At 45.4% G+C, this 26,695-nt stretch overlaps 1 protein-coding gene across 1 annotated transcript; it reads right to left on the bottom strand.

Moving 5' to 3' along the window:
- Positions 1 to 7,988: 7,988 nt before the first annotated feature.
- LOC116832011 (leukocyte elastase inhibitor-like) lies at positions 7,989 to 24,076 on the bottom strand. The gene is made up of 8 exons (XM_032792404.2): positions 24,021 to 24,076; positions 18,951 to 19,133; positions 17,204 to 17,326; positions 16,411 to 16,554; positions 13,969 to 14,086; positions 13,043 to 13,185; positions 10,962 to 11,117; positions 7,989 to 9,919 (listed from the first exon to the last, which is right to left on the bottom strand). The coding sequence occupies exons 2-8, from the start codon at positions 19,116 to 19,118 to the stop codon at positions 9,506 to 9,508; spliced, it is 1,266 nt and encodes a 421-aa protein (XP_032648295.1). The 5' UTR covers positions 19,119 to 19,133; positions 24,021 to 24,076; the 3' UTR covers positions 7,989 to 9,505.
- Positions 24,077 to 26,695: the final 2,619 nt, after the last annotated feature.

Below are 26,695 nucleotides of genomic sequence, written 5' to 3'. Positions count from 1 at the left end.
TCCTTCTTCCTTGATATCTCCTATCTTTGCAATAAGAATGTTGTCAACTATCCTCTTGAGGTGCTCAGTTCAATTGACAGTGGAACACTTCTGGGGCCAAGCTGAAGCCCATAAGCTTTTGTACCCACACCACCTGCCAAAAAGTATGACACAAGTTGCCTGTTGGCTGGATGGCTCGTCTAGCTCAGTACACCGGAACCCATTCTTGCCATCACAAGCAGTGAATACATTTGCCCTGGATACATCACGTAGTATGTCTTCGATCATTGGGAATGGCTAGTGACTTGTTTTCAGTGGTTTGGGGTCCATGCAGATCCTCAGTTTACCTGTTGGTTTTCTCACCATGACTAGGCAGCTTATCCTCTTTGTGTCAGTTTCTGTGGGTGTAATATGCTTGTTCTTTGCAGATTTGTCAGATCCTTCTTCAGTGGCTTCACCAGAGGTAATGAAACTCTGCATTTTGGTAGTTTTCTGCGCTTCAAGTGGGGATATATTTTTAACTTCCACTTGCCCTCTTGGTGTCCATCTCCTTGCATTACATCCTTATGTTCTGTTAGAATGCTGGGCAGGGTGCATGGTGACTGGTATCCCTCCTCTCTCACATTAAGGATATTCTGGTGTTGTACTAAGATCAAATCCATGGCTTGCACTGCCCAGCTGTCCAGCAGTGAGTGGTGCAGCTGTCTGTCAAATACTATAAGTTCCAAGCTTATCACTTGTTTTGTGGGTTTCTAATCAACCATCTGTATTTTCCCACTGGCTTCCAAATGGTTTAATTGCACATAGCCACCTATGGTCACCTTTCTCCAGGCTAATAGTGCTGTTTATCAGGTTAGGTCAGCTTAGCTACATTGCTCAGAGCTGTGAACAATTTCATACCCTGTGCAATATAGTTAACCCTACCTAAGCCCCACTGTAGACACTGCTATATTGACAGAAGCATTCTTCCATTAACCTAGCTACTGCCACTCAGAGAGGTGGGTTTACTACAGCAATGGAAGAACCCCTTCTGTTGCTGTAGTGAGTGTTGACATGACAATACTACAGTGGTGTAGCTACATAAGAACATAAGACAGCTGTACTGGGTCAGACCAAAGGTCCATCTAGCCCAGTATCCTGTCTACTGACAGTGGCCAGGTGCCCAAGAGGGTATGAACCTAACAGGTAATGATCAAGTGATCTCTCTCCTGCCATCCATCTCCACCCTCTGACAAACAGAGGATAGGGACACCATTCCTTACCCATCCTGGCTAATAGCCATTAATGGACTTAACCTCAAGGAATTTATCCAGTTCTCTTTTAAACACTGTTATAGTCCTAGCCTTCACAACCTCCTCAGGTAAGGAGTTCCACAAGTTGACTGTGCACTGTGTGAAGAAGAGCTTCCTTTTATTTGTTTCAAACCTGCTGCCTATTAATTTCACTTGGTGACCCCTAGTTCTTGTATTATGGGAATAAGCAAATAACTTTTCCTTATCTACTTTCTCCACATCACTCATGATTTTATATACCTCTATCATATCCCCCCTTACTCTCCTCTTTTCCAAGCTGAAAAGTCCTAGCCTCTTTAATCTCTCCTTATATGGGACCCATTCCAAACCCCTAACCAGGGCCTGCTCCAGGCACCAGCTTAGCAAGCAGGTGCTTGGGGCTGCCACTCTGGAGAGGGGTGGCAGGGTCCAGCTATTTGGCATCAAGTCGGCAGAGGGTCCCTCACTCCTGGTCGGAGCGAAGGACCTCCCGCTGAATTGCCGCAGATTGCAATCACGATCACAGTTATGTTTTTTTTTTTTGGCTGCTTGGAGCAGCAAAACCTCTGGAGCTAGCTCTGCCCTAATTATTTCAGTTGCCCTTCTCTGAAACTTTTCTAGTGCCAGTGTATCTTTTTTGAGATGACGAGACCACATCTGTATGCAGTATTCAAGTTATGGACATACCAGAGATTTATATAAAGGCAATAATATATTCTCCTTATTCTCTATCCCATTTTTAATGATTCCTAACATCCTGATTGCCTTTTTTACCGCCTCTGAACACTGCATGGACATCTTTGGAGAACTGTCCATGATGACTCCAAGATCTTTTTCCTGATTTGTGTAGCTAAATTACCCCGAATCATATTGTATGTATAGTTGGGGTTATTTTTTCCAATGTGCATTACTTTACATTTATCCACATTAAATTTCATTTGCCATTTTGTTGCCCAATCACTTAGTTTTGTGAGATCTTCTTGAAGTTCTTCACAGTCTGCTTTGGTCTTAACTATCTTGAGGCAGTTTAGTATCATCTGCAAACTTTGCCACCTCACTGTTTACCCCTTTCTCCAGATCATTTATGAATAAGTTGAATAGGATTGGTCCTAGGACTGACCTTTGGGAACACCACTAGTTACCCCTCTCCATTCTGAGAATTTACCATTAATTCCTACCCTTTGTTCCCTGTCTTTTAACCAGTTCTCAATCCATGAAAGGACCTTCCCTTTTATCCCATGACAACTTTAATTTACATAAGAGCCTTTGGTGAGGGACCTTGTCAAAGGCTTTCTGGAAATCTAAGTACACTATGTCCACTGGATCCCCCTTGTCCACAAGTTTGTTGATCCCTTCAAAGAACTCTAATAGATTAGTAAGACATGATTTCCCTCTACAGAAACCATGTTGACTTTTTGCCCAACAATTTTATGTTCTTCTATGTGTCTGACAATTTTATTCTTTACTATTTTTTCAACTAATTTGCCGGTACTGATGTTAGACTTACCGGACGTAATTGCTAGGAGATAACCTCTAGCGCCCTTTTAAACTATTGGTGTTACATTAGCTATCTTCCAGTCATTGGGTACAGAAGCCAATTTAAAGGACAGGTTACAAACCTTAGTTAATAGTTCCACAACTTCACATTTGAGTTCTTCAGAACTCTTGGGTGAATGCCATCCGGTCCCGGTGACTTGTTACTGTTAAGTTTATCAATTAATTCCAAAACCTCCTCTAGTGACAATGCAATCTGTGACAGTTCCTCAGATTTGTTACCTACAAAAATCCGGCTTAGTTTGGGAATCTCCCTAACATCCTCAGCCGTGAAGACTGAAGCAAAGAATCCATTTAGTTTCTCTGCAGTGACTTTATTGTCTTTAAACACTCCGTTTGTATCTCGATCATCAAGGGGCCCCACTGGTTGTTTAGCAGGGCTTCCTGCTTCTGATGTACTTAAAAAATTTTTATTACCTTTGGATTTTTGGCTAGACATTCTTCAAACTCCTTTTGGCTTTTCTTATTACATTTTACACTTAATTTGGCAGTGTTTATCTCCTTTCTATTTACCCCACTAGGATTTGACTTCCACTTCTTAAAAGATGCCTTTTTATCTCTCACTGCTTCTTTACATGGTTGTTAAGCCACGGTGGCTCTTTTTTAGTTCTTTTACTATGTTTCCTAATTTGGGTATCATTTAAGTTGGCCTCTATTTATGTGTCTTTAAAAAGCGTCCATGCAGCTTGCAGGGATTTCACTTTAGTCATTGTACCTTTTTAATTTCTGTTTAACTAACCCCTCATTTTGCATAGTTCCCCTTTTTATTTTGAAATTAAATGCCACAGTGTTGGGCTGTCGAGATGTTTTTCCCCCACAGGGAATGTTAAATGTTATTATATTATGGTCACTATTTCCCCCGTTATAAGCAGTCCTGTTACTGTTATGTGCCCGCTTGTGACTAGCTACCAGCCCTGCTCCCCAATATTACAGAGTGACATGTCTTCAAATTTTGATAGCCTCTATTTTCATAGCCTTCTAATTTCCCTTAGCATTTCATGTCACTATCACTGTCCTGGTCAGTGTGGATAATAGATCCCTAATGTTATAGTTTTATTAGAGCATTGAAATTCTATCCAGAGAGATTCTATGGAACACAGATTCAAATGAAGTAAAAATCTAAGCGAAATCCACATTTTCTTTCACAAATAGTGCCACTCCCCACTCTACCCTGCATGACCTGTTCTGTCCTTCCGAATATTTTTGTTTACCCTGGAATGATTGTGTCCATTGATTGTCCTCACTCCACCAGGTTTCTGTGATGCCCATTATATCAATATCCTCCTTTATCACGAGGCACTCTAGTTCACCCGTCTTATTATTTAGACTTCTAGCATTTGTGTACAAGCACGTTAAAAACTTGTCACTGTTTATTTGTCTGCCCTTTTCTGATGTGTCTGATTCCTTATGTGAATGTTTCTCATCTGATCTGGCCCTTACAATATCCTCTTCCATCCTCTGCTCCTGACTATAACCTAGAGAATATCTATCAATAGTCTCTCCTCTAAGAGAAGTCTCTGTCTGATCCACATGCTCCTCTGCAGTAGTCAGCTTTCCCCCATCTCCTGGTTTAAAAACTCCTCTGCAACCTTTTTAATGTTAAGTGCCAGCAGTCTAGTTCCACTTTGGTTTAGGTGGAGCCTATCCTTCCTGTATAGGCTCCCCCATTCCAAAAGTTTCCCTAATTCCTAATGAATCTAAACCCCTCCTCTCTACACCATCGTCTCATCCACTCATTGAGATTGTGAAGCTCTGCCTGCCTACCTGGCCCTGCATGTGGAACTGGGAGCATTTCTGAGAATGCCACATAGAGGTCCTGGATTTCAGTTTCTTCCCTAGCAGCCTAAATTTGGCCTCCAGGATGTCTCTCCTACCCTTCCCTATGTCGTTGGTACCTATGTGTACCACGACCACCGGCTCCTCTCCAGCACTACACATAAGTCTATCCAGATGCCTCGAGGGATCTGCAACCTTTGCACCAGGCAGGCAAGTCACCATACGGTTCTCCCGGTCATCACAAACTCAGCTATCTACGTTTCTAATGATCACATCTCCCATTACTAACACCTGCCTTTTCCTAGTGACTGAAGTTCCCTCTCCTGGAGAGGTAACCTCAGTGCGAGAGGATACCCTAACACCATCTGGAAGAAGGGCCCCTTCACTCCCATTGACTGCTCTGCTTCCCTGGGCCTTTCATCCTCAATAGCGCAGGGGCTGTCTGACCAAAGGTGGGACAATTCTACAGTGTCCCGGAAAGCCTCATCAACATATCTCTCTGCCTCCCTTAGCTCCTCCAGTTCCTCCACCCTCACCTCTACACAGGGCCGGTGCAACCATTTAGGCGGACTAGGCAGTTGCTTAGGGAGCCAAGATTTGGGGGCGCCAAAAAGCAGCGCCCCTGAATTTTTTTTAAGTGGTTGAGTGGCCGCTGCTGCTGGGATCGAGAGGGACTCTGAGCTGCTGGCGGCATCGGCAGCGGGCAGCCCAGGGTGTCCCCTGGGTCAGTGTGCCGCCCGGCAGCCAGCAGCCCAGGGTTTATAGGGGGCAGGCTCTATATGTTTGCGGTGCTCGAGCACCAGCAATATTCATGGCTGGGGGCCCTGCTCCAGCAATATTTGGAGCTGGGTCTCTCCCCCGGCCCTGCCTGGATTGGGCCCCAGCCCCCCAGCGGGTCTCCCCCCCTCGCCACGCCCTGCCAGGTCCCTGCCTGACAGAAAGCAGCGCAGCATCTCTCCCCTGCCTGCTTCTGTTGCTGGAGTAGAGCGGCTCCCGGCAGAACTGCTGTCTGCTGTCCCAGGGTCCTAGTGCCCCCCATCTCATACTGGCAGGGCAGGCTGCCCTTATCCTGTGCTTCTGCCCTCGCCCTGAGTCTCTCCAGCCCCCCAAACCCCTCAGCCCCCCACACCCTAATCCTCTGCCTCAGCCCTGAGCCCCCCACATCATGCCCTCATCCCCAACCCCCTCATCCCCCTGCACCCTAATGCTCCCCAAGCCCCCCCTGCAGCATGAACCCCTCATCCTCAGCCCTAAACCCTCTTCCAGCCACCCTATAATGCTCTTCCCCAGCCCTGAGCCCCCCCTGCAGCATGAACCCCTCATCCTCAGCCCCAACCCTCATCCCCCTGCACCCTAATCCTCTGTCCCAGCCTGAGCACCCCCACATCATGAACCCTCATCCTCAGCCCTCACCCCATTCACCCCAGCACAGCCCCCCCGCATCATGAACCCCTCATCCTCACAGCCCTCACCCCACACCCCATCCCTCTGCCCTAGCCCTGAGCCCCCTCCTGCATCATGAATCTCTCATCCTCAGCCCCACAGCCCTCACCCCTGCACTCCCTATCCCCAAACTCCCTCCCAGAGCGTGCACTCCCTCCCAGAGCATGCACCACCTCCCCTTTCCTACACCCCCACCCCCAGCCCAGAGCCTGCACCCAGACTCCATTCCAAAGCCTGCACCCCTCACCCCCTCCTGCACACCCACCTCCTGCCCCAGCCCAGAGCCTGCACCCAGCACCCAAACTCCATCCCAAAGCCTGCACCCCTCCTGCACCCTAATCCCCAGCTCAGGACCTGTACCCCAGAGCTCCCCCCAACCCCTCCCAGAGCCTTAGGCAAGTGGGGGTGGAGTTTGGGGGGGCAGGTTCTGGGCACCACCTAAATTTCTACAAACTTGCCACTCATGCCTGGGTCAGCGTGCCACCGGCAGCCCGGGGGTTCCACTGCACTGTTGCTGTGTCACTTCTCCCACCTCCCAGGCTTGCGGCGCCAATCAGCTGTTTGGCACAGCAAGCCTGGGAGGAGAATTAGAGCAGGACAGCGTGCTTGGGGAGGACACGGAGCAGAGGTGAGTTGGGGTGGGAAGGTACCGCAGGGCTCCTCGGGCCAGGGAGTGGGGAGCTGCCGCGGGGGTGGGGGGCACACTTCAGGGCGAGGAGCTGCTGCAGGGTTGGGGGGGCACAAGGTGGAAGTTTCGCCTAGGGCACGAAACTTCCTTGCACCGGCCCTGCCTCTACAGCCCGTACTCGGTCTCTGAGGGCCAGGAGCCCCTTGCAACGAATGCACACATACGCCACCTGCCCATGGGGCACTTAATAATATATGCTGCACTCAGCACAATACACTGGATAGCCCCCATTCTGCTGCTGGGCTTCTGCCTGCATGGTCTCCTAGTTAATGAAAGGGTTTTGTTTAAATCAAGAAATTTTTGAATGTAGTTTAGTTTATAGTTTTACAAGACAGCAAGGAGCCCTTGTCCCCTTCCACTCCCCTTCCAAACTCCCTTGCGAAACTCCGTTTGCAAAGCTGTAGTGTTTCTAGTGTAGACACAGCCTCTGTGTTCTAGTCAACTTGCCTGGAATGGAAGCAATCTACTGGTGTAGCTGCAAGTATGGCACTTGAATGCCTGGCAGCCTTTTTGCTCTTCTGACTATCTGCATGCTGCATGTTTCCTCTCTTTCTAGGTGCTGCTTTGTAGGCCTGTTAATCACACACTCTTCCTTATTGTCTCTTTCTAGACTGACCATTGCCATCATGTTTCATGTACCATGTACAGGGCAATAAGATGAGAAGACTCCATGATCCTAAAACTAAACTGCTCTTTTTGAAGAAAGCAGTGGTGTGTGATGTGATGTTTACTACACACAGGTAATGAAATGGTTAATCTGGGCCTGAAAGATCAATACACCCAGGTGATGGCACATGGAGTGCAGGCCAGGACCAGTTAAAGATGAGTCTCAGCTGGTGGAGAATGTGGGTGCTTTTTATAAAGGGAGGAAACCCAGAGTAGAAAAGGGCTTTAGGGAGAAAGAAAAAGGGGAAGAAACCTGTAGCTGGTGGCAAACAACTGGACTTAGTTAAATTATACCAATTAAATGATTTTTAAAAGGGCTAATGCAACTGTGACGCTCCCTAGGGGTACCCAGGGTGATGAGGCACCTCACCACCAGCTGCCCTTAGTGTGAAGAAGTCATGTCTGCGCCTACTGTGGATCAGCTCCCTGAAACCAACAGCCTTTGGCAACACAAGCACGGCCTTCCAGCCCTTGTTCTCTCTGCAGAAGTAGTGATGAACACGCATCAACCCTCAAGTCCTCAGAGCATTCCCTGCAGTCTCCAGTCCCTGATCCACTGAACACTCACAGAATTACCAGGCCTGCCATTCCAAAGAAACATTACATACTAGCTTCTAAGATTCAACTCAGGATCATCACTTTACTTTTCAGCACAGCACTTAGATACGTTTATAGTGAAAAGAAGAATACATTTATTATCAAAGACTAGAGATTCAAGTAATAGTGAGCAAGAATTTTGGAATCAAATGGTTACATATAAAGCAAAGTAACGCTCTTTCTATAGACTAGCTAAACACAGCTAACAGATTGACTTCCTGCTAAAGAAGCTTATCTCACCCAAAGTTCTCTCCAGTGTTTTCAGCCCAGTCTGGCAGAGATCCCACGTTCATGAAGCAAATCTGCTGTCCATTTGCTTCCTAGCTGAGGGATGCCTGGGCATCTTCTTTGCCCTGCAAATATAGTAGAACAAACCTTTGAGGTGCAACTCAAGATAAGGTTCTCCCTCCCTGCTCTTTTCTTCCTTTTAGTTCCTTTCTGAAGTTCTCACAATCCTTCATTTGCATTCAGTTCAGATTAGTGATAGGAGACCCATTGTGAATGAGACAACACTCAATTTACATGTAAATTTGTAGGTGACTAAACATTTCATGTATGACAAAAAAACCTGTTTTTTACCTTTGCTGGTGACCAACCCTTAGACACAGACTTTAAAAACATATGTTCTGTGTACATACACCACTCCTTACATAGTATCCTTACATACATTTCATAACAATATTGATGAAGAGTGCAACACTGACTCTTATTTCTGACCTCATGTGACATTCTTTTGATCGAGAATCAGGAGAACCCTGGAGCCCTCTCCACCCCCTTGCCAGCTGGTATTAAGAGGTTCTTGGATCACAGCAACATTTGTGTTAATTATCAATGCAGGTGTCAGGAAGTACAAAGTTCCCACAGCATCCCTAATTCACACCCTCTCTGTAGACATTTGTATCAGTGGACAGTGTTAACTTTATATTCAAGCACTAAGAAGTCAGACGGTTCCAGCTCTCCCTTCTCCCTCTGTTCCATATCATGTTGAGCAGTGCTTCCTCCACGGTAGTCCTACTCACTTCAGCAGGATTCCTTGTGAAGCAAGCACAACTCCCTGTGAGTACAGGTGGCAGAAGGGCAATGACAATAACTGAGAACTGATCCTTACATTACATTGCTGCAACTTGGGGCTAGGTTCTCCACTGCAAGTGTTTGGTCAATGTTTGTGTCGATACCCATTCAGTTCAGGATGATTAAGAAAATTCATAGCTCTTTACTTTACAACTGATTATCAAAACTTTGGTTCAACGTGATTCCTATTGAGCTGGGACTTAGCATAGGTGCCCTTCCTCAGCTGCTGAGAGAGTGGGACATTCTTTAAGTAGGAACCATAAGCAAGCTTGTGAGAGAAACAACAGACAATGTAGGACTCGTTCATCAAAAGAATGTCACATGAGTCCTGCCATGAGTATATAACTGTGGAGTCAGTGGCTAGATACAGTGGAAGGAAAAGAGAAAAATCATGAAAATAAACATTTCCATTGTATTTTCCATATCATGCTTCCGTGGTCCAGAATCTCATTCATGTTAATTAGAAATTTTCTTGAGGAGACGAGAATCTACCAAAGAAGAGAATGCATTCAGTTTTTTGGTGTCTGATAAAGAAGAGGAATGGGTGATCAGCCACAAATTCTATACGTCGTATGACTGAGGTCACACCTATGCCAATTCCAGTTGCAGCTGCTGCCTCAGTGCCCTCTTCATTGACTTCTATATAAGCTTTATGGACAGCTTCACTGACAGACAGGTCAGCTGCTTCTGCTATTCCAGATAAATCTGATTCATGGCTAAACACATCAGTTATTCCTAAAGCTTTCAAATGTTGGTTGAGTTGAGCTTCTGTCTCAATTTTGAACTGAGGAAGAGACACCTCCACTTCATCTTCTTTCATATAATAGGGGCTGATCCAAGTTGTTAATTTCTCATAGGTAAGTTCCTTTTCCAGCTACAGGTATAAAGATACATGGGAATCAGAATCTTGTGGTTACGCATAAATATCAACAAGACACAGAACTGTGTGAGAAAGTTGGAAAAGTGACTTTCATTCACACTGTGGTAACCATGTCAGGCATGATTCTTAGAATGCTACTGAGGTCAGTAGCATGACGTTCACTATAGGTATGTCTACAAAGAGAATAAAAAAACCCAAAACCCACGGTTGGCCCATGTCTGCTGACTCAGGATCATAAGGCTTAGGCTCCAGGGCTGAAAAATTGCTTTGTGGACATTTGGTTCAGGCTCCAGCCCAAGCCCGGGGACCCTCCACCCTCAGTGTCCCAGAGCTTCAACTTCAGACTGAGCCTCAATGTCTGCACAGCACCTTTTAGCCCCTTAGCCCACAGGGCTTTTATCTCCCTTTAGCTGTACCCTAAAGATTTCCAAATAAGTGTTTATGCAGTGTTTGGAAAAAAGAAAATCAGATTCTATAATCAAGGTAAATATAATGACCACAATGCTGATTCACCAGTGGGACTCAATGGTGAAACTTTTAACCTCAGTGTTCTGACTTCTACCATTAAAGCTAAGGGACTTGATCCTGCACCAGTGAAGTCAATGGGTGTTTTGCAATTGAATTGTATGGAAGAAGGGTTAGGGGGCTGGATCAGATGTTAAGTCTGGCACCAATATGTGGCAGACAGCCTCTGTGGACCTGCCGATGTGTTACTTATACTGTTTGCATTTATTGTTCATTCATTTTAAGACTAGTCTGTGTGGGTATTAACTGTGTAATTAGCTATTAATTACATTGTCACTGTGCCCTATTTGGAGAATAAAATGGCTGGCTAATTGTTTTCTGAACATTCAATGACACAGAAACAGCATAAGCAGCCTGCCTTCAGATTTACTATTCAACATGCTGCATACTCTGCAAGGAGGAGAAAGTTAATTTTCTCCTATACTCTCTGTCCAGGTGATCAGAGATACCAAGTCATTGCTATGTTCATACTCCGGTTATAAGATAATCATCTCATCATGGGCAACTTTACCTGTGTTAGATCCGTGTAGTCTTTTGGCAGCAGTATATACATACTCAGGTCACCACCCTTGTATGGGAGTTCAAGCACCTGACAATCATGCTCCTCTACTGCAGCTATTTTATACTTGCCCTTCTGGTACATCATCTGCACAGGTTTGCTTGTAGTCTGAAAGCAATGACAATTAGTATCAAATGAAATACATACAATGTATCCTCCTGTATTTAAATGTTTTTCCTTGTATTACATCTTCACTTGGACCTAAATGCTGCAGTGGTTGTTTAGGGCAAATTAGCACCTTCTAGTGAAAGGTATAAAGTCCTCTTGAAACCCCTTCAAACATCTCACAACAGTTTTTTCTCCCTCTCTGCATCAAGGGAAAGGGGTCAGTGTGAGGTATGAAAACATGGAGACTAGGAAACCCTATAAAGCCCATTCCCATGATCCAGGATTCCACCATGCTGCTTCTCCCCTGCCCCTTTAAAGCTGAGATACCATTTATTGTCTCCCTGTGCCCGTAAGATGAATAGAAGGTTTAGAAGAACAGTTAACACTATTTCCTAGGACCAACACTTTCAGATGTTGCAACTGATAGTGTGTGTCACAGCTTGGTTGTCCAGCTTGAGAACCATGCTAAGGACAATAAAACTACAGGTTTTCATCTTTCATTTAATTTAAATTTTGATATAAAAGCATGTTCTCAGGTCAAATTGACCCAGAAATTTACAAAACCTAAAAGCAACAGCTACCTACAAAACAATTTAATGGAAACAAATTCCACTAAGAACAATTTTTCTTTAGCTAAACAAATGTTTCCCTCCCACGGTTGCCAACGTATTTTTGCTACATTGTACTAATGTGTGATTAACAGAAAGTGAAACTGAATTGAAGCAAATATGGAAGCTGGCTATATTACATTCATTGACCACACAACATGTGGTGGAATAACACAGGGACAATGTAAAGAATGTAAACTAAAAAAATTTCCCACTTTCAATATTTAACCTTAGTGAGAAAAATGAAGAAGGAGATCAATCTGGTGACAGAATGTGGAAACTGAACACAGACTAAATGGACCTCTTGGTGGCAGTCATTGTAAATGTTGCCGCAGAACAACTCATTGTAGGTCTGAATACAAGCAAACCAGTTAAAAGTCTATGTAGAAAATTATTAGACACCAGACTGTGGATTGCTCCAAATTAGGTACATAGTGGGGGAAGGTACAAGGTGCATCTTTACGCTAGGCCTCTGCTCAGGAGCCTGTCAGTCTTTGCTCTTCTGAGTGCAAAACTATACAAAGGAACTAAACCTAACTGCACCAGCAACCCCAAAGGGAATGGGGAGCACAGGCACTAACTCCATGGGAGCTCCTGGGCTGAAGCACTCATGGAAAAAAATTAGCCAGTGTTTAGCACCCACCAGCAGCCACCCCTCCTTTTCCCCAGCACCTCCCAGCCACCATCAGCCCCACTGATCAATTCCTCCCCCTCTATCCGAGCACCTCCTGTATGCTGTGGAACAGCTGTTTGCAGTACGCAGGAGGCGCTTGGAAGGAGGGGAATGGGCAGGGATGGGACATGCTAGGGAGAGGGACCAGAAGAGGCAGGCTGGGGCCTTGGGGGAAGAGGTGGAGTGGGTTGGGGGATGAGGGCTGAGCAAGGATGGAAAGAAGTGGGGTGGGGCTTGGAGGAAGAGGTGCAGGGGGGGCAGACCTCGGGCAGAGTTGGGGGTCAAGCAGAGGAGAGTACAGAGGAACTTGGTGCCTAAGATGGGGAGAAAGTGGGGCTATGTCCTGAACACTTCCATTCCTGCCAGAAGAGCTGACAGGCCAATGAGGGGGCAGATGCTGCAGCTTCTTATACACTGGCTGCCCCTGTGCCCCAGGTGGCTATGTGAGGCATTGTACCAGTGTCAGGCATGATGCACTCTCCTAGCCGAAGCTTTGGGAAAAAGTTCCTCTCCACCCCAGAGCGGGTCCCTAGGCCATAATGGATCCCTACATTTAAAGGGCCATGTCCCCCAATGCGCCTCATAGTCTGCCAAGCATGTGAAGTAATAGGATCGATGATGTGATGTGTACTTCTGTAATCTACCTCATTAATCTGAAAAGGTCTTTCTTTGGTGTTTTTTTCCTTTAATTCCATTTCCCATTTCCCTTTGAAGTAGACAGCATTCACGAGGACTAATATAGCCTGAGCAGAAAGAGTGCCCTGGGCAAAGACATCCTTGATTTTACCTTAAAGAAAGGGAGGCAAATTAGTTTGTTTTGGCAGATCGGTAACATTAGTTCCATTTATCTGTTGTAATAATTATGATGTTTAGTGCTTGTATGTAGCTGGGTGTAAGAATATATACATGATACTGGACACGCATGGAAGATATTTAACTGATAGCCCTGAGAACCTGAACTCCTCTATCTGTTCACAGAACTAGTGGAACCCAAGCAGTGTTACTATGATTTTCCCCAGACTGACCCACTGATGTGCCTCAAGTGTACAATGGAGAGCAGATGTCTCCTAAAATAGCCAATTTATTCTTTATTTCTCCTGACTAGGCTTCGCTCCACATCAAATTTTAAGTAGGATGCTGTCATTTACCTTATCTGTATAGGAGCTCATAAATCAAGGTACTTTCAGAAGGTCCCCACTACTTGCCCACAATACCTCTTGCATCTGATTTGATAGTTCCTTAAACTCCATGCAATCAGACACACAGGTGGTCTCATCCAGCACCCACTGAAGTTGTCAGAAGAATTCCTTTTGATTTCAATGGGTGTTGTACTAGTGTCCAGAGTCTGCTAGCTACTCTGTTCTCCTCAATTATGTGTTCTCTGTGGGAATTAATGATCTAGCTCTAGGTCACTCAAGTGGTCAAATTGTGGACAGCTGCCACTGCAGCCTCATACTGGGCATGCTCCAATTATGAGGAAACATTTTTCTCCTCTAGGTTCTTAAGTACTTTGTACACTTTAAGCAATTAAATATCAAGTAATAGCAGCCAATAGCTGACCTGTCCTTACCATTTGTAAAGGTTTCAACCCACAAATTTATCTGTTCTCTCGTTTCCTCTGCAGCATTCTGAAAATCAGCTCGTTCCAGTTCTGCCTGGTATAACTTTTGTATGCAGGATAGGTATTGCTGTACCAAAAGAGAGAATGTCAAAACAATACATCAGAAAACAGGTTTCTCTCTCTCTCAGACTGCGTGCGAAATAAAATAAAATGTTCCTGTTTTTTCAGTTCTGCAACACTGCAAAAGTGTTTTTGTATATCCTAGAAATAGGGTGGACTAGCAGAATGAACTGGATCAGTTGGGCATAGCATAGGCAAAGGTCTTGATAGATTTGGAGAGTTTGAATAAAACAGTCTGTGATGGGGTGAACTCACCTCACACTGGATGGGGAAGAGTTAACACCTCACTGTAGGCTGAGGAAGCCACACCCCCACATCCCTACTGGGCATGCTCTAGATGGAGCACTAGTATAAAAAGGAGCACCCCAGTTCAGTCTGTGCTAACTTCTGAGGAGGAAGGATGCTTCTTGCTGGCTCCAGCCTAGGAGCAGGTGGAACCCCTGACAGTGGAAGCTGGAGCCATGGAGACTCAGACCGGCACCGAAGTGCATGTGGACATCAGAGAGGGATCTGAGTCACACAAAACCGTGCACAACGAAAAGCCCAGAAACCCCGATAATCAGGGCCAGATTTCCAGTTAGGCACATTAGGCATGTGCCTAGGGGCACCAACATTCTAGGATCAGAGGGGTAGCCATGTTAGTCTGGATCTGTAAAAGCAGCAAAGAGTCTTGTGGCACCTTATAGACTAACAGACATTTTGGAGCATCAGCTTTCGTGGATGAATACCCACTTCATCAGATGCATCCGACAAAATGGGTATTCACTCACAAAAGCTCATGCTCCAAAACGTCTGTTAGTCTATAAGGTGCCACAAGACTCTTTGCTGCTTTCAACATTCTAGGGGGCACCATACGTCTCTAAAATCGTGTGCAACACAGAGGTCAGCTGTAGGCAGGGGAAGCACTGAAGATGCTGTGCCTAGGAATGCATAAGGTATAAATCCGACCCTGCTGACAATGCCTAAACTACAGCTCCAAAAGATATGGCCGGAGGGTGTGGGGGGAAATGCACTAGCTATAATCCAGAGGGAAGCTTGCATGTTTTGGTTGGAGTTCTGCTCATAGGAGCCGACTCTGTGGGTGTCCAGATCTGATAAAGCTGCCTCCTCTTGCAGCAGCCAGTGGTTAGGTCTCTCAATTTTACTTTCCATTTTGAGTGGACTGCAAACTAGGAAAAACTAGTGAAACAGAACCTGCTATCGGTCTTTCTGTTAAATTCATGGTTCTACTGCTAGAACTCTGAATTTATCCTAGAGATATGTATGTCTCTGGCCACTTCTGTCCCTATCTAACCTATGTGTCACTGACTATATATTTATATGTAATTCATGAATGTCTTTGAAGCATTGTTCGATGTTCATTTTTCCCATCAGCCAACATAACTAAAGATGACTGCAATCCACAAGAAATTTAAAACTAGAAGTAAATTTTGAAAGATGATTTGTGGACAGTTTTTGGGCATATGAAATTTCACACAAATCAAATGATAAGATCTTGTAAATAACATGGAATGAATTGGTTAAAAATGCAGCATGAAACCTTCTGGAGGAATAATTCATATTAGAACATAGTTAGTAATTCTACTGAAAATGTATGAGCCAGAATAATTCTAGCTCACTTTCCAATCACTGTGTTACTTCTATGGTGCTAACGAGAATAGAAAGCATTAAATCTTAATTTTGTCGGTCAATTAACCAGCTATAACTCCAAATATATATCTGTTGAGTAAGCTGGTGCCAGGATTAAATAGTTTTTTTTAATTATTATAGCCACCCTTTGAACTTTATTTTGCTGTTGATATGTGGAAGTAATTTAATAGTTACAAAGCTGAAGGAAAACATGAGTAACAGTGTACTGTATAAAACACCTTTTGAGGGACAGGCTTACATAACATAGCCTCTTTTTTATGTTTTGTACAGTGTCTAGCCCAATGCGACCCTGGCCTCTATGCACTGCCAAAATACAAATAATAATATTAAACACTTAGAAATTATGCTTTCAGTGCTGTTCAACACACCTAATTACAATGCTCCTGTGACCAGATTCCAATGCTCGTGTGACCAAGGGGAAATGAGCAGAGCCTGTAACTAAGGCTTTAAAGTTATCTTAAACATTCTATTCTGGAACCACATGATTTTTTTTAAGATAATTGGCTGTTCTGCCCTACTATTCGGTACCACCATAAGATCAACTCCACCCCCTGTCTAAGTGAACACACCTCCCAACAAGTCAGCAGGAAATGGGACCTCAACTGAACAAAGCCCTTGTTGTTCATCTCTATCTGTCCAACAGTCTCACAGGCCATTAAAGTGAATCCCAATGCAACTCACTTGAAGAAAGCTGAATGTCTTTTCTCCATACAGTCTGTTGGCAATAGCCAGCTCATAAAAAGCGGTGGGTTTGTTGATTGCTGAGAAGATGTCATGAAACTGGGAATGAATCCCTCCAGGTATATCACACTGATCATCAGGAACCTTCAAATAGTAGTTTATTTCTGACTGAAGAAGGCTGGGAGTGACAGACACTTTTTTTTGTTGTTGTTTTTTAATAATTGTTCTATTAATCCATTCAGATTCAATAACTAAGCTAGTTTTGCCTTCTCTGACTTGTTCTTGTTCCTGACAGTGCAGATCTGTGGTGCAAAAGCCCTGTTATAAGGACTAAGTAATCCATGGCTCTTTTGGGATGTTACTTATTACTTGGGATGTTACTCGTTACTTATTGAGCACCCACATGTGAAAATTTGTTGAACAATGAAAAATGTTCAGGATAGAAGAGTTTCAAATGCTTTCTGTATGTCTGATTTATACATGCAAATGCACTCACAATCATTGTAGAAGCTCATTAAAATAACATGATGCAAACTGAACTCATCACATGTAAATGCGGTTATGACTATTGCATCCACAAATCAAATATATAATTGTACAATATTTTCAATAAAAAACCCTAAACCTTACTTTTTGCTATCTTGTGTACATTTTTATCGTTCTCCCCATACCTTCTGTCACCCACCATCACAGTACCCCCCCTATTTTTATGTTACGATTCAAATCTGCCAATTTTGAATTTTCATTCAAATTTCCCAAAGTTTCTCCAGTTCCAACATTTGTTCTAATATACCAGCAACCGAGAATGAAGAGGTAGTCTGCGACTGCTCTCTGAATTGTCATCACTTCTTGTTGTTTCAGAAGAGCCCCCTGTTCCTGGATTTTCATGTTCTGCAAATTCAAGGACGTGAAGTGCCTGAAGTAGAAATGTAACACTGCAACAGTCATACACTGTATTGATTTACTTATGATAATCTGTGGAACTAAACTTGTCACAGATAATTCAGATACTTGTCTGTCTTACCTACTGTCCTTTCTTCTGGAGATGTACATCATGCTTCCAAAAGAAAAATGTTCCCAACTTTTATCACTGGATGCTCCAGTCCATCCATTGACATCAAAATCAACAAGCCATTTGGTGAATACTATTTAAAATCACTAGAATGGAGAGCTATATTTCTACGATTGTGGTAATCACTTCCTATTTCTGCCCATAATATTCAGTTTGTTTGATCTTTTAACACTGTGCTGCAGTAGGGCAATAAATTCAGTAGGGTTCTGCAGGCATGCACCGATCTGCAATAGTGGATCATATCACAGGACTGGGACTTGGATAAAAGTTTTTTTTACAAAACCTAAATGAAAGGAAAAATCTGAAAACCAATGGAAATGCTTTCAGAGTTTGCTAGGTTTAATTCCAACAAATACCAGTGTTTGTTTGTCAAATACAGAGTAAGTTGCTGCCCATACTTAAGTGGACATGAGTTTTGCCATTGACTTCTGTGCCAGCATTATTCGAACCTGTGAGCGTTTTTTAAATTTTATTCCTCTCGTCTGCAGATCCCTTTCCATCTGCTGACTGTATTGGGTCCCATTTCTAGCCTTCACAGCAAAATATTCATCTCAAAGCTCTAATGATGGCAGTTGATTTATTCAAAGACTGATAATGCGTGATCCTTGATTAGTACTAACTCCTGTGCAATCCAAGCTTGAGCAGTACAAATAATTTTCCGATAAAAAAAGTTGACTCACACAGGCTCATGGGATCTGAAATAAGTTAATACTTTTGCCAAACTAGATGTTCAATTTGTATTTTTATAACTATGACCCAAACTTGTGACACTTCAGCACTAGGAAGTCTGATGCTCAGCACCAAAAAGGACCCTGCGTCTGAGATACACATTCCTGAAATAACCATTTACTCTATGTATCTCTCTTTGGTACAATGCAGAACACAAAAATGTCACCAAAACAAAACAAATAAAAATGCCTTTAAAACCAGACACAACAGGCAGTGCACGATAACGTTACAACAGAAATGTATGTGTAAAGTGAATGTGAGGGGCTGGAAACATTTCTATGGGCCAAATTAGACCAGCCTAGACAAAAAGTAAGTGAAGTGGCACCATAGGCCATAGTCTCACAAACAATAACACACCCAAGTACCATTACTCATGTGTATAATGACACACATGTATGAAGCAGTCTGCAGGATCAGGGCTTGAAAGGGAAAACCTCTTGCTCTTGGACTGGAAATGTTATTTCCAGTTTATAATGTTCTCAGCCTGCAGCTTCTGCCAGGCACATTTTCAACTCCATAAAGTTTAAAAACTCCATAAAGTTACATTCAATATAAAAGTGCCTTTGAGACCTTAACTAGGGCAATTGCTACTTGTGCAGGCTATATTACATGTGGAAAAGGAAAATGCTCTGTGTTAAAAGAAGAGCCTTGAGGCGCTAAGATGACATTACATGTGGGAATAGTCTGCCACTGTTGAATAAATATGAAGGAATAAAACAAATGCCTTATTATCGCCTACCTTTTGTATCTGGGCGGCAGTATTACCTCTGGCCCCAAGAAGGACCATGCCCAGGGCAGCTGAGATACTCAGAGGAGAATAGATGATATTTCCAGATGGACGATCTTCATTCAGTACTTTGAAAAAGTCAAGACAAAATTTGGTAGTTGCTTCACTGATGGAGCTCATTGTGAAAATGAAAAGCTGCAGAGGGAAAAAATAGACCAAATCAACAGAGTTCAACAGTCTCTTTTCTCAACCTCTTACTGCATCAGAAGGTTTCTGTGGCTTTCTTGTTAGTTATACACACGTGTCTAGCCTCAGGGTGGAAATGGGCATAAGTGCTAGGAAGACTGTGATACAGACTTTTAAAAAAAGAATTCCTATTAAGAAAACAGCCTCATCTCTAATTCTCCACTCAGGAAACTGAGACTATCCTTTTTTTTCCACTTCTGCGGATAATGTACAACACTACAATGAGTAAAATCTTCTACCAACACAGTTTCTTAGAGCAATGAAACACACTGATGCATCTCCCCATCTGACTTGAGGGGAGTTACGCATGATTTACAGCAGTATGAGTTCAAAATCAGGCTTTCTGAGAGGGATTATTGGACGCTTCAATTTCTGTTCGTATGTGATCAGGGCCACATTAGGCTGTCTTTTTCACCCAGATATAGCTAGAGCAACTTCGGACGAGTGAATCCAGATATACACAGGTGTAAATGAGAGCCCAATTTGACCCCTGGTGTCTAGGTAACAACAACAGACAATGGGTAGAAAATGATTTGATTAATATGTGGTAAGATATGACTGAATCAGTTTATTCTTTTATAAAAGAAATATATACTATGTAAGATGTGTGGATGTCTATTTATTGCAATTCATTTTCCAATTGGGATTGACTGAGAGGAAGATTATATTCTAATCCATCTCCATTTACTCTGAAAAGGGATACTCTTGATATTTTCCCAGGTAGCTATTTCAAGACTTTCACAAATTGATAAAAAAGAAGCGGGTGAAGTTTTTCTGACAAATAGTTTATCTGCTAAAAAATGTAATCCTGGTTGACCTGAAACTATTTGTGCATTTGACACAAATTTACCAGAGCTTGGGCCCAAAAAAACACTTTCAGGTTAGATTCATTAAGTGGTTGGTGGTGTCCTCCTTGCCTCGCTGTAGCTTTAGCCTAATATTTAGGTGGTGGTGCTCTCCCTTCTTCCCAAAGGTTAGGGTATTCACCTGAATGTGGGAGACCCAGTTCAATTCTCCCCTTTCCCTGGGTTGGAACAGAGCGTTCAATCTGAATCTCTTACCAATCAGGAGATAGACTAGTTGTTATGGCCATCAGGTACTATGGAGTGAGTCTCTCCTACTGAAGCTGTTCCACTTTGTACAAATTAAATAGTCATTAGAGCAGAGACTTGAATGTGAGTCCCCCTTTCTTCTTCACTACACAAGTGGATGATGTAGTGGTTTTCCCCCTCCAAATGCTAATCCACTCTTCTTCTGAAATTGTGTTATACATCATCACCTTTGATTTTGTAAGAAAGACATGAGAAATAATTTTTCCATTCTACTTAACGCTCATAAGGCCCCAAGTGGAATATTGTGTCCAGTTCTGAGCAACACACTTTGGGAACGATATGGACAAATTGGAGAAAGTTCAGAGAAGAGCAAAAAAAAATGATTAAACATCTAAAAAATGGCAGAGAATCCTGTGGCACCTTATAGACTAACATATGTTTTGGAGCATGAGCTTTCGCGGGTGAATACGCACTTCATCAGTGGGTATTGCATCTGACGAAGTGGGTATTCACCCCCGAAAGCTCATGCTCCAAAACATCTGTTAGTCTATAAGGTGCCACAGGATTCTCTGCTGCTTTTACAGATCCAGACTAACACAGCTACCCTTCTGATACTTGACATCTAAAAAACATGATCTATGAGGGAAGATTGAAAAAGTTGAGTTGTTTAGTTGGAGAAGAGAAGACTGAGGGGGGACATGATCACAGTCTTCAAGTATGTAAAAGATGGTTATAAGGAGGATAGGACAAGAAGTAATGGACTTAAATGACAGCAAGGGAGATTTAGATTTAACATTAGGAAACATTTCCTAACTGCAAGGATTAGAGCAGGGGTAGGCAACCTATGGCACACGTGCTGACGAGCCAATTTTTAATGGCACGCTGGAGCCTGCCCAGACTCCAGCGTGCCACTAAAAATCCTGCCCAGCCTGGCACGCTCTCCTCTGCCTGCCACTTCCCCCACTGGGGCAGGGAGCAGAAGAATAGCCGTGCGCACAGGGTGGGCAAATGGCCCCACTCTCCCGGCACGGCAAGCCGCGGGGTCCGCGCTCCCGGGCCGGAACGTGGGGCCAAGCGCAGCAAGCTGCCGGCCCCTCCCCCAACTTTTCCCCTCCCCTGGAGCCCTGCCGCCACGCGCAGCGCTGTGAGAGTTGGGGCTGCGCGCTCCCACGGGGCAGCGTTTGTGTCCGTGGGGAGGCAGACATGCTCCCCGCTCAACCGGAGGGGCGGGGCTGTGTGCTCCCACTGAGCTCTGTGTGGAGCCTCATGGTAAGGGGCCCAGGGCTGGGTGGATTGGATAAGGGGTGAGGGCAGTCAGGGGACAGGGAGCAGCGGGGGTGGGATCCCAGGGGGTGGTTAGGGGGGGGGGGGGTTGGATGGGGCATGATAGTCCCGGGGTCTATGAGGGGGCAGGGGGTGGATGGGGTCAGGGCAGTCAGGGGACCGGGAGCAAGGAGGGTGCGGGGTCTCTGTAGGGGGTGGTCAGGGGACAAGGAGCTGGGGGGGTTGTATGAGTTGGGAGTTCTGGGGGTCCTGTCAGGAGGCAGGGGTGTGGAGAGGGGTTGGGGCAGGCAGGGAGTGGGAGGGGGTTGTATGAGTTGGGAGTTCTGGGGGTCCTGTCAGGAGGCAGGGGTGTGGAGAGGGGTTGGGGCAGGAAGGGAGTGGGGGGGTTGGATGGGTCGGGAGTTCTGGGGGTCTTATCAGGGGGCAGGGAGTGGTTCGATAGGCATGGGAGTCGCGGGGGTCTGGCTGGGGACGTGGGGTGTGGATGAGGGTTGGGCAGTCAGGGGACAGGTAGGAGGTAGAGTCCAGTCTGCAGACAAGGAACAGGGAGGCTTAGATAGGGGGTGGGGTCCTGGGGGCAGTTGGGGACAGGGGTCCCAGGAGGGGGTAGTCAGGGGACAAGGAACAGTGGGGTTGGGAGTTCTTAGGGGAGTAGTCACCTAGCCCTCTCCCCTGAGCCCTGACCCCAGACCTCCCCCCACACACACACACCACACCCTCTTCCCTGAGCCCTGCACACCCCCCAGTCCCCTGTCCTGAGCCCTGTACCTCCCTCATACACACCCAGCCCTCCGCTTGACTCCTTCATCCCTGCCCCCCACAACCCTAGCTCTGACTCTGGCACCCCCACCCACACCCAGCACCCCCTCTGCCCTGACCTCCAGGCCCCAGCCCTGACTCCAGCCCTCTGCCCCCAGCCCTCTGGGTCTTGGCCGCCAGGCCCGCACAGCCCACTGCTAGTCTAGGGTTCTGGCTGACGGACCCTTGCCAGCCGGAGTCCCGGCCGTAGGCCCCGCTCAGCCCGCTGCCAGCCTAGGTGAACAGAACCCCAGACCAGGAGCAGGCCGGCAGTGTGAGACCAACATTTTAATTTCATTTTAAATGAAGCTTCTTAAACATTTTGAAAACTCTGTAATTTTACAATACAACACTAGTTTAGTTATATAATATATAGACTTATAGAGAGAGACCTTCTAAAAAACATTAAAATGTATTACCGTCACGTGAAACTTTAAATTAGAGTGAATAAATGAAGACTCGGCACACCGCTTCTGAAAGGTTGCCGACCCCTGGATTAGAGAGACAAGGTGGGCAAGGTAATATTTTTTATTGGACCAGCTTCTATTGGTGAGCGAGACAGGCTTTTGAGCAACACAGAGCTTTTATTCGGGTCTGGGATAGTTATCTCAGCATCACAGCAAAATGCAAGGTGGAACAGATCATGAACTGACACCCCATCACCAAGTTTTTAAGAATGCGTTAGACAAACACCTGTTAGGGATGACCTAGATAATACTTAGTCCTGCCTTGGGCAGAACACTGGATCTGTTCAGTTCTCTTCCATTCTTCATTATATGATGGTCTTAACTTAAATATTTTGTTTCCATCTCAGACTCTTTTCAAAAATATGCACAGTATTACTGACATCTGAAGTTGAGAAGAAAAATTTGTGTATTATCGTTAGTACAGCATGCTTTGTTATGGAAAAAGTAAGAATATTTCTGAGAATTTCTTTTCTAATCATCAACACAGGGCCATCCAGAGGATTCAGGGGGCCTGGGGTCTTTGGCAGCGGAGGCCCCCCGCCGCCAAATTGCTGCCGAAGACCCCAAGCGGAAGAAGCTCCGGGGACTCAGGCCCCGAGAGAGTTTTCCGGGGCCCCCGGAGCGAGTGAAGGACCCCACTCCAGGGTCCCCAAAAAACTCTTGTGGGGGGCCCTGCGGGGCCCGGGGCCTCGGGAAAATTGCCCCACTTGTCCCCCCTCTGGGCAGTCCTGCATCAACAGCTGGCAAATTACACATTTCACAAGAGCTGATGATTATCTGTAGTAATGTGATATGCTTTGAAAAGTGGTGACACCTGCAACATTTTGTGTAAACTCTGCAAGCCAAATTTTGCTCTTACATTGATATAAATGAATCATAACTTACCTTAAACCAACAGGATGTGTGGGACTCAGTGCTTCTGAAAATCAAGCTCTCTATTTAGGTACCTAAATCTGGGTTTAAGTGATTATCTTTAAGCACTCACATCTAAAATTGATGCCAAAGTGCCTTGTCCACAGTCACACCGGAATATAATGGCAGAGTCAGGAATAGACTCCTGAGCCCCAGCCTTGCACCACTGGCACACACTCCACTGTGGATGTAACATTCTGGACAGCTGGTCTAATCTGTGCAATCCTAAAACGGACTGGGTATAGCAAAAGGTCTTACAAATATTCCCTTCACAAATCATAACAGTAACTAAGACTGTAAACGCATGTAGAAGAAATGCTTACCTGGCTGTAGAGAGGAAGTTTGAAACTTGCTAGATATTTGGTGTGGTGTCTTGCAAGGTTCTGGAATATAAATCAGTTGCAACGCTCACTGGCATTATCTTATGTCGAAATTATTAGATATACTATTGCTTAATGGTATCTTGCATAACTAATTAGTATGCAATCCATAGAATATTTTTGTTAGTCATAAAATATAATTATCATTTTTATACTCCTGGAAAGATAAGACACTATTTGTCAGAGGCTACCTCTGCTGTATATTTTCACTGATCCTCCAACACCAACAGGGGCGGCTCCAGGCACCAGCGCGCTAAGTGCATTCCTGCGGCAGCAAGCCGCAGCGGGGCAGCCTGACGGTCGCCATGAGGCGGTCCCATGGCTTCAGCTGTAATTCGGCGGCGGGGACACTGAAGGCACGGGACCAGCAGACTTCCTGCAGGCGCACTGCCAAAAGTCACCTGCCTGCCATGCTTGGGGCAGCAAAATACATAGATTCACCCCTGAACACAAAGCTGCCCTAAATCTGGTGGATTAGGCCCAGGGCTGGTGCAACCACTAGGCAGACTAGGCAGCCACCTGGGGTGCCAAGATTTGGGGGCGCTGCCACCAGTCAAGACGCTGGCTGCAGATCGCAGACTGTAGGGAAAGAAGACTATATGATAAGAACCACGCTCCCAATGAATTGCTCTCCTGACTTTAGAAAGTCAGCGAAGTCCTTTGATTTGATTGCTGGGTTGATAGGTACATTTACACAGTAATAGCTCCTTTGTCTTCTAGATTGCACAGCAGCCAGAAGGAGAGTGGAGCAGCTTGCGCCAGGAAGTGTAAGACCCCTGCTGGGGCTGAGCTGTGCTGTCAGTGAGGTGCAGCAGGTCCGGCTTGCATGGCATGCTCAGAGAGCGGGCTGCAGGATTTGCAGGCAGAGGCTCTGCTTCTCCCTGGGGAGAGATGAGAGGGAAGCCGTGGCTGGCAGCTCAGTGGGCTTTCTCCCATGGAAGGGCAGCTAAGCTGCTTTAACCCATCTCCCTGCGCCCCAGCTTTCCAGCTTCCCAACCCTGCCTTGCCATGAGGGCCGCGCACTCTCTGCCTCACAGTCCTGCCTGCCCCATGACCCCCTTCCAGAGCGAGAGCCCAGCATTCAACTCCCCAGCCCCAGCGCAGGATGGACTCGTGAAGGCAAAGCAGGCGACACACTCCCATTGCCCTGTTGCAATTGCACTTGTCCCACTGCTGCATGCCAAGAACTGGAGAGGAGAGTGCCCATTTCACCTTGTGGCTCTTTGACTCCTACCCCACCCACTGCCCCCCAGCCAAACCCAGATTGCACCCTCTCCCCCTTCCACACTCAAACCCGATCTGCTTCCCCTCCCCAGCCAAACCCAATCCTCACAGTGACCGAACCGGTCTGCTCCCCTTGCATTCACCAGCCAAACCCGAACCCCGACTGACTCAACCCAGTCTGCTTCCCTTTCCTATTAAACCCGATTCTCTTGCTGATTGAACCCAGTCTGCTTCCCAGTGATTTCCCTACACCCTCCCTGAATTTCCCCAACACTCCCCCCTACAGTTTTGTGAACTAGTTACATGCCAAACTGGGTGGCTGAACTTTGTGATTTTTTCCTCACTCACAACTATTTCAAATTTGGGGACAATTTATACCTTCACGTCAGCGGCACTGCTGTGGGTACCTGCATGGCCCCACAGTATGCCAACATTTTTATGGCTGACTTAGAACAACGCTTCCTTAGCTCTCGTCCCTAATGCCCCTACTCTACATTGATGACATCTTCATTATCTGGACCCGTGGAAAAGAAGCCCTTGAGGAATTCCACCAGGATTTCAGCAATTTCTATCACACCATGAACTTCAGTCTAGACCAATCCACATAAATAGTCCATTTCCTTGACACTACTGTGCTAATAAGCGATGGTCACATAAACACCACTCTATACCGGAAACCCACTGATTGCTGTACTTACCTACATGCCTCCAGCTTTCATCCAGGACACACTACACAATCCATTGTCTACAGCCAAGCTCTAAGATACAACTGCATCTGTTCCAATCCCTCAGACAGAGACAAATACCTACAAGATCTCTATCAAGCATTCTTAAAATTACAATACCCACCTGCTGAAGTGAAAAAACAGATTGACAGAGCCAGAAGAGTACCCAGAAGTCACCTACTACAAGACAGGCCCAACATAGAAAATAACAGAATGCCACTAGTCGTTACCTTCAGCCCCCAACTAAAACCTCTCTGCACATCATCAAAGATCTACAGCCTATCCTGAAAGATGATCCCACATGCCCACAGATCTTGGTAGACACACCTGTCCTCGCTTACAGACAGGCCCCCCAATCTGACGCAAATACTCACCAGCAACCACACACCACTGAACAAAAACACTGACCCAGGAACCTATCCTTACAACAAAGCCCAATGCCAACTCTGTCCACATATCTATTCAAGTGACACCATAATAGGACCTAATCATGTCTGGGGGGGCTCGTTCACCTGGACATCTACTAATGTGATATATTCCATCGTGTGCCAGCAATGCCCCTCTGCCATGTACATTGGCCAAACCTGACAGTCTCTATGCAAAAGAATAAATGGACACAAATCAGACGTCAAGAATTATAACATTCAAAAACCAATAGAAGAACACTTC

The sequence above is a fragment of the Chelonoidis abingdonii genome, chromosome 2, assembly GCF_003597395.2.
Source record: "Chelonoidis abingdonii isolate Lonesome George chromosome 2, CheloAbing_2.0, whole genome shotgun sequence".
Classification (NCBI taxonomy): Eukaryota; Metazoa; Chordata; order Testudines; family Testudinidae; genus Chelonoidis; species Chelonoidis abingdonii.
This window is presented reverse-complemented; position numbering and strand designations above follow the sequence as displayed.

Bases quoted from the DNA above. Each gene is read 5' to 3' on its own strand.
- LOC116832011 (XM_032792404.2), bottom strand. From the start codon at position 19,118: ATGAGCTCCATCAGTGAAGCAACTACCAAATTTTGTCTTGACTTTTTC. The intron at 13,186-13,968 runs GTAAGGACAGGT...CCTTTCTTTAAG, and splicing joins GGTTGAAACCTTTACAAATG to GTAAAATCAAGGATGTCTTT. The intron at 9,920-10,961 runs GTAAAGTTGCCC...TTATACCTGTAG, and splicing joins ACTACACGGATCTAACACAG to CTGGAAAAGGAACTTACCTA.